Source organism: Triticum aestivum, chromosome 5A (assembly GCF_018294505.1).
Source record: "Triticum aestivum cultivar Chinese Spring chromosome 5A, IWGSC CS RefSeq v2.1, whole genome shotgun sequence".
NCBI lineage: Eukaryota > Viridiplantae > Streptophyta > Magnoliopsida > Poales > Poaceae > Triticum > Triticum aestivum.
This window is the reverse complement of record NC_057806.1, coordinates 653,461,593-653,467,737: the sequence shown is the minus strand read 5'-3', so window position 1 is coordinate 653,467,737 and position 6,145 is coordinate 653,461,593. Positions and strand designations below refer to the sequence as shown.

The 6,145-nt window shown below is 46.4% G+C and overlaps 1 protein-coding gene across 1 annotated transcript; it reads right to left on the bottom strand.

Annotated features, from left to right (window-relative positions):
• Window positions 1-2,150: 2,150 nt before the first annotated feature.
• LOC123108230 (zinc finger protein ZAT8-like) lies at window positions 2,151-2,745 on the bottom strand. Its single transcript, XM_044530060.1, has one exon. The coding sequence runs from the start codon at window positions 2,658-2,660 to the stop codon at window positions 2,151-2,153; it is 510 nt and encodes a 169-aa protein (XP_044385995.1). The 5' UTR covers window positions 2,661-2,745.
• Window positions 2,746-6,145: the final 3,400 nt, after the last annotated feature.

Below are 6,145 nucleotides of genomic sequence, written 5' to 3'. Positions count from 1 at the left end.
GTTGTGTTTGGGTCGGGTGTGTGCGGCTCTATATATACGGCCTGGAGAGACGGGAAAGAGGAAGGCGACGTACGAGGGGCTAGCAGCCAGGTGGTTGGCCGCCGGTCACGTGCGCTCCACGTCGGGGCAGACGTCTGCGGGGCCAGGACTCGCCGAGGAGCGCGTCGCCATCGGCGGCCGTCTCTCTCCCTCGCTTCCTTCCTTGCTCACCACTCACCGGGACGCGCTTGGATTGGATAGATTGACGTCTACGTACGTGCTTTCGCGCCGGCTTCGCGACGGGGGAATCTTGGCCCACGGTGCTGGCTCGTGCTCCCAAAAAGGGAAGGCGCCGGCGGGATGCCAGAAAAGAGACAAGGCGTACGTTGGATGCGGTGCGGGGAAACGTACGTGCGCCGGGTCAAGTCCCACCCAGGAGACGGGAATGGGCATCGCGAACCAGACTAGTATTACTGTATAAACGGTCCAACCTTACCTGATTCGGCTTGCTTTTTTTGGTCGGTCGGTCGTCTACTCCAGGCCGGGTATGGAAGCAATGGCTTGGTCGTCGGCTTGTTTACTTGTATGTCTTGCGGAATTTTCCCCGTGCGCCACGCGCTCGCTCAAAATACATTCTGCATTCATTCATTCGTTCATTCTTGTAAACATCCAGGAAAGTGGTGCGTGCACGTGTGTGCGAGCGTGTTCCGTGTGCATGTAATTAAGGTTTCACATGACAGGTACTATGGTACTAATTCTTTTTCGTTTTGAGGATCAGGTATGGTACTTACAATAATTTTCTAAAACAAAGACAGGTATGATACTACTAGTAAGACATTCGTTGCCCATTGACGTACGTACACAGCTCATCGATCGTCAGTTCAGATGATCTCTGCCTCGGTTTACGTGGTAGCGAGGACGCGTCGTCGATTCCCACCCAACTTGCCCAGAAGCAACAGCATGTCTCACCGGTCAGCCTCGGCCGTGTGCCAGTGATGGACATACGTCGGGTGAGCAACATGAAGCATCTATCACACGATCGATCGATGCAGACAAAAGGCACAAAGCGTGTGCTAGCTGTTCTCCGTGTAGGTACGTAGACGTGTTAGAACGTACGCCTCTGTTTTATACTTTTCCACGTGAAGGCATCCCACTAGCCTTCCTTTTTAAATGCGTTGATAAGGATTTATTAAGAGCAATTTTAGTGGTAGTTAAACCGTTCCATCCATTCCAAAATAAGTGTCATGGTTTACATTCAAATTACATAATTGTTTCTCATCCTGGACATGGACATGTGTGAATCACTCGCAGTGGGTAGCAAATCCACGACCATCTTATATATTGAAAATGATTTTAAATTGTCTAACGATTTCAAAAATACGGATTTAAAATGTTGCTAGCTATTCTTGTCTGGTTGAAGCATAAAAGCTAAAATCAATATGATCTATAAATCTGATCTGAAAATGTCGCTTATTAGTAGGTGTTAAGTATTGTGATCGGTTAGAGTTGCTTGATATTCCTACTAGTCACCGTCATGCCTTACGTTTAACTATGTCTGCTTTCTGGAGTGGAGTGTATCGATCAGATAAACATTAATCGATATTCAGAAGTGACTATATCTTACTCGATATTTATAGCATCTTTCTCGATTCTCACTTCCTTCTCCACTTGTACAATGTCGACATTTGTCAATAGTGTGCTCATATCTCTCTCGATGTGTCACTCTGTCAGGATATAGACTTATTGCAGCTGTTTTTTTTTCTTTTTTGAAACGGTATGGCACCTCTTTTCGAACAGATGGAGCACGAATAAAACACAGGTAGTAGGATCGTGGTTTCTTTTTTTCTTTTCTTTTTTGCGAGGGAGTAGGATCGTGGTTTCTAGATCTCAAACCACTTGATATTCCGGACACCAGTATACTGTTAACGTCTCGACGATCTTAAGTTGTAAAGGCAGCTTTATATTGCAGAATTTGGAGTACAAATTTAGGCTCTGGATTGGACTTGTGAACTGTGATCATATACAAGATGGCCCCGCAAAAATATATACTATACTCCCCAGTCGATCGGACAATTAAGCTATCTCATTCTGAAGACACAACTAACCTAACGTATCATTCTGAAGATCTGTACAAGTCCTGAATTAGCAAGCAGAGAGATCGAGCTAGCTAACTAGACGAACAGCTCCAGCAAGACGCCGTCCTGGTGCCTAGCCTCCTGATCCGTCAGCGCGACCCACCGGTCGATGGCGCTGCCGCTGCGGACCGCCATCTCCTCGCGGTGCCGGCGCATGTGGCCGCCGAGCGCCTGGCCCGTCTCGAAGCCGAGGCCGCAGATGTGGCAGTCGTGCTGCTGGTCCTCCTGCCGCTTCCGCTCCTTGATGGCCCTGGCGACGCCGACACCGAGCTCCAGCCCGTGGCGGCCGCGCAGATGGCTGGTCCGGTGCTCGCCCAGCGCCTGGAACGTCTCGAAGGCCCGGCCGCAAGTCTTGCAGACGAACTCCCCTTCCCCAGACGTGGACACAACTCTCCCCCGCCGCGTCCTCTTCCTGGCGGCCGCCGCCGGGACACCGGTCGAGTTGTCCGACGTCGTGCTGGACGTCGTCGGAGAGTCCGTGCTGAGCGACAGCGCCAGAGACACAACTGGCTCCTCCTCCCTCGCGCGCTTCATCCCCACTCCCATGGATTTGCTGCTTGTCTTGATGATCCGCTGTGATCCGTAATTCGATCGATGCTCTGTTGTGCCGTTGATCTGTGATGAGAACTCTTTTTTTTGAAAGGAAATGCAAAAACCGCATTACTACGTGGACGAAGCTGACTCGCTCGCCACTAAAGCTTTTACATCAGCAGTTACATTGTCTGCATTTAGCTCATCATACAGGTTCATAGAACATCCTTTGTGTGCAAGTACATGAGCTAAATTATTACAATTCCTACTAGCAAAGCTAAAGGTGGTCTGATAAAAGTTTTTGCTCAGGAAATCCTTGAGCTCCGCTAGCACTCTGTAGACAATCGATCGGTCTTGTTCTTCCTGCTCTGCCCCTTGTTTTAAAAGCATGGAATCAGTTTCAAAGCAGAGGGCAGTGATTCCCTTGGATGCAGCCAGCTTTGCACCATAAAGAGCAGCCAACGCTTCTGCATGAAGAGGATTTGCAAGGTTCTCCAATCTTCCTGCTCCACATGCTTGGACTACTCCATTATGATCCCGAATAACAGCCCCCCAGCCGCCACTATTTGTTTGAGGCTGAAAAGCTCCATCAATGTTCATTTTTAGCTCTCCGTGTTGAGGCGGCTTCCAACCTTCTTGCATTGTTTTCTTGAGACCCTTTTCCTTCAGGAAAGCTTGATAATATTCATTCGTCCGTTTAGTGACAGTGTAAACTATATCATCATTACTTCGTATTTTACCTTCCTCTCTTATGTTGTTCCGCTCATTCCACAGCTGCCACAAGAGTACAATCACCTTGATATTATCTTCTTTTTCTAACTTCAAGATATCATTTATAAAATCTGCAGCAGTTTGTCTCTTTACCAGCCTCCTTCTTATGCTTTCCATTCCAAGCATTTCCCATATTTGAGCTACTCTTTTGCATTTGAGGAAAAGATGGCCACCATCTTCATAGGTTCGCTTACAGATTATGCAATCAGGGTCTACCTCCACTCCTCTTCTTCTCAAATTGTTGCTCAAAGCCAAAGAGTCGTGGCCTAATCTCCAAATGAAGTGCTTTATATGATTTGGGCACTTTAACTTCCAAATCTTTTTCCAGTTTACTTCATGTTCAACATTTTGCGTAGATGGTCCTGCTACCCCTTTGTGGCTTCTCCTCCTCTCTTCCTCCACATAGACATGATATGCCGTCTTTACTGAAAACAAGCCTTTTGTATCCACATGCCAAGCAGGTTCATCATCATAGTCTATACTAATTGGGATACTTAAAATAGCCTTGACGTCTTCCTCCCAAAAATTCCTTTCCAGAATATCCCTGTTCCAACTTCCAGTCTCCGGGTTAATTAATTCAGCTACTAGATTCAGAGGGCTATTGCTTTTGGGAGTGCATGATTTTCTAGTAAAGTTTCTAGGAATCCATGGGTCGTGCCAGATGCTCACCTTTTGGCCATCTCCAATTCTCCAAATTAGGCCCTTTTTCAGCAGGTTGATGCCTTTCAAAATACTCCGCCATGTATAAGACATTCCCTGCCTTGCCTTTGCTTCCAACACTTTTCCATCCGGGAAATAGCGAGCTTTGAGAACCTGGCCACACAAAGAGTTTGGGTTGTTTAAAAGTCTCCAACCCTGCCTGGCCAGCATGGCTATGTTAAAAGCATAGCAGTCCCTAAATCCCAGTCCGCCTTCTCCCTTTGGCCTAGTTAATTTGTCCCAACTTAACCAATGAATTTTATTGTCCTTCTCCTGATTGCTCCACCAATATCTGCCAATTAGAGACGAAATTTGCTCACAAATTGTTCTAGTTATCTCAAAGCAGCTCATTGTATATGTTGGTATTGCTTGAGCTACCGCTTTGATGAGAATCTCTTTTCCGGCACGAGACAACATCTTTTCTTTCCATCCCTGTATCTTCTTCCATATTCTATCTTTCAGAAAACTGAAAATTTTCACTTTTGATTTTCCAATGTGCACTGGTAGCCCAAGATATTGCTCGTTTGTTGTCTCACTCCATATTCCTAATGCATCCTTGATTTCCTTCCTGCACTGTTCGGTCGTATTTTCGCTGAATAGGATTGTTGTTTTGCCCTTGTTTATAGTTTGGCCCGAGAGAGACTCATATGTGGACAATATTTCCTTCAACTTCATGATATCATTTTCCTTAGCTCTACATAAGATAAGTGAGTCATCCGCAAAGAATAAATGTGAGATGCTTGGAGCTTTTTGGCAGACACAGACTCTTTTTATTGTGCCCTCTTCTTCAGCCTTGTACAACATGGATACTCTCATGGGCGGCCGCAGTTATGTATAGGTTGTGTGGGCTGGAGGAGGCGGTGGCGTGCGTGTTGCTGCGGCGTAGCATACGCATACGTGTGTGCCAAGTTGGTGGGGGCTGGCCGACCTCTGGCGTCTGCGGACCAATCGTCGGAGGCCACCGCGACGTCCGTGACGTGACGGATTAGATCGAGCTCGGATATTATATTATTTTGGCAGATAGTTCGACTGGATATTTTCCGTCGTACGTAGCGCGGTCGACCGGCGGGGAACGTGTGGTGCGGCGTCACCTGTCACGCCATAAGGCGCGCGTGGCGGCGCGCCGCTGCTTGCCCGCGAGGGCGGTGGCCGGAGTCGGCGATGTATCCATTAATTTAATCCTGACACCAGAGTTGGACGGCGGCGTGAGCGTGGGGCAGGAAGGGCCTGGAAGGTTCTAGAGTCTGAAAAGATATTTGATCGCACCAAATCTTTCAGAGCTGAGACGTGCGTGGGGTGTGTACTCTAGCACATACGAGTACGTACTTCATCGGTACTGTTAAATTAGATGTGCACGTCAGGAAATATATAATAGCAGGGGAAATGCATTCTCGACATTTTATTTTCTTCCGTACAAACATACTTCCTCCGTTCGAAAAAATTTATTCTTCTGATTTTTTATTATTAAATACGTCCATTCAAAGAATAAGGTTTTTCAGACGGAAAAAGTACTAGTCAGGGCCCAACTCTATAGAATCTAGATTGTCCTGTTGCTTCTTTTTAGTGGAGAATCAGATTTTTGGCATGGGAAAGAGATGCCTCTAGAATAATATGAGACGATAGTGGGGATTCAATTAACAAGCCACATGGCAGAATCCTGTGAGATGAAAACTTTATCCAAAGGATGATATTTGTTTGGATTTGCCATCTCTCAACCATTCGATGGAGCATATCCAACGGCTGATATTCAAAGTTAGGCCTTCTTTGGTTTGTAGGAATCTTATAGTATAGGGCATCTTCTTTCATATTTCTATTCATAGAATTTTAGATACATGTCATCTCATTTCCTGTGACTTTCCTATTTTTATGATTTTTCTACCCTATGAACCAAAGGAGGCCACTATACAAGGGTATAGATACAGGAATAAAAAGGTTAGGTCACCTTTGTGGCATATAGGGTGATGCTAACTATTGTTCTGATCGATCTTTTTTTAGGGGAGTTATGACCAATCTATTAAGAACCGTGACGC

Coding starts and splice junctions, on each gene's coding strand:
- LOC123108230 (XM_044530060.1), bottom strand. CDS start 2,660: ATGGGAGTGGGGATGAAGCGCGCGAGGGAGGAGGAGCCAGTTGTGTCT.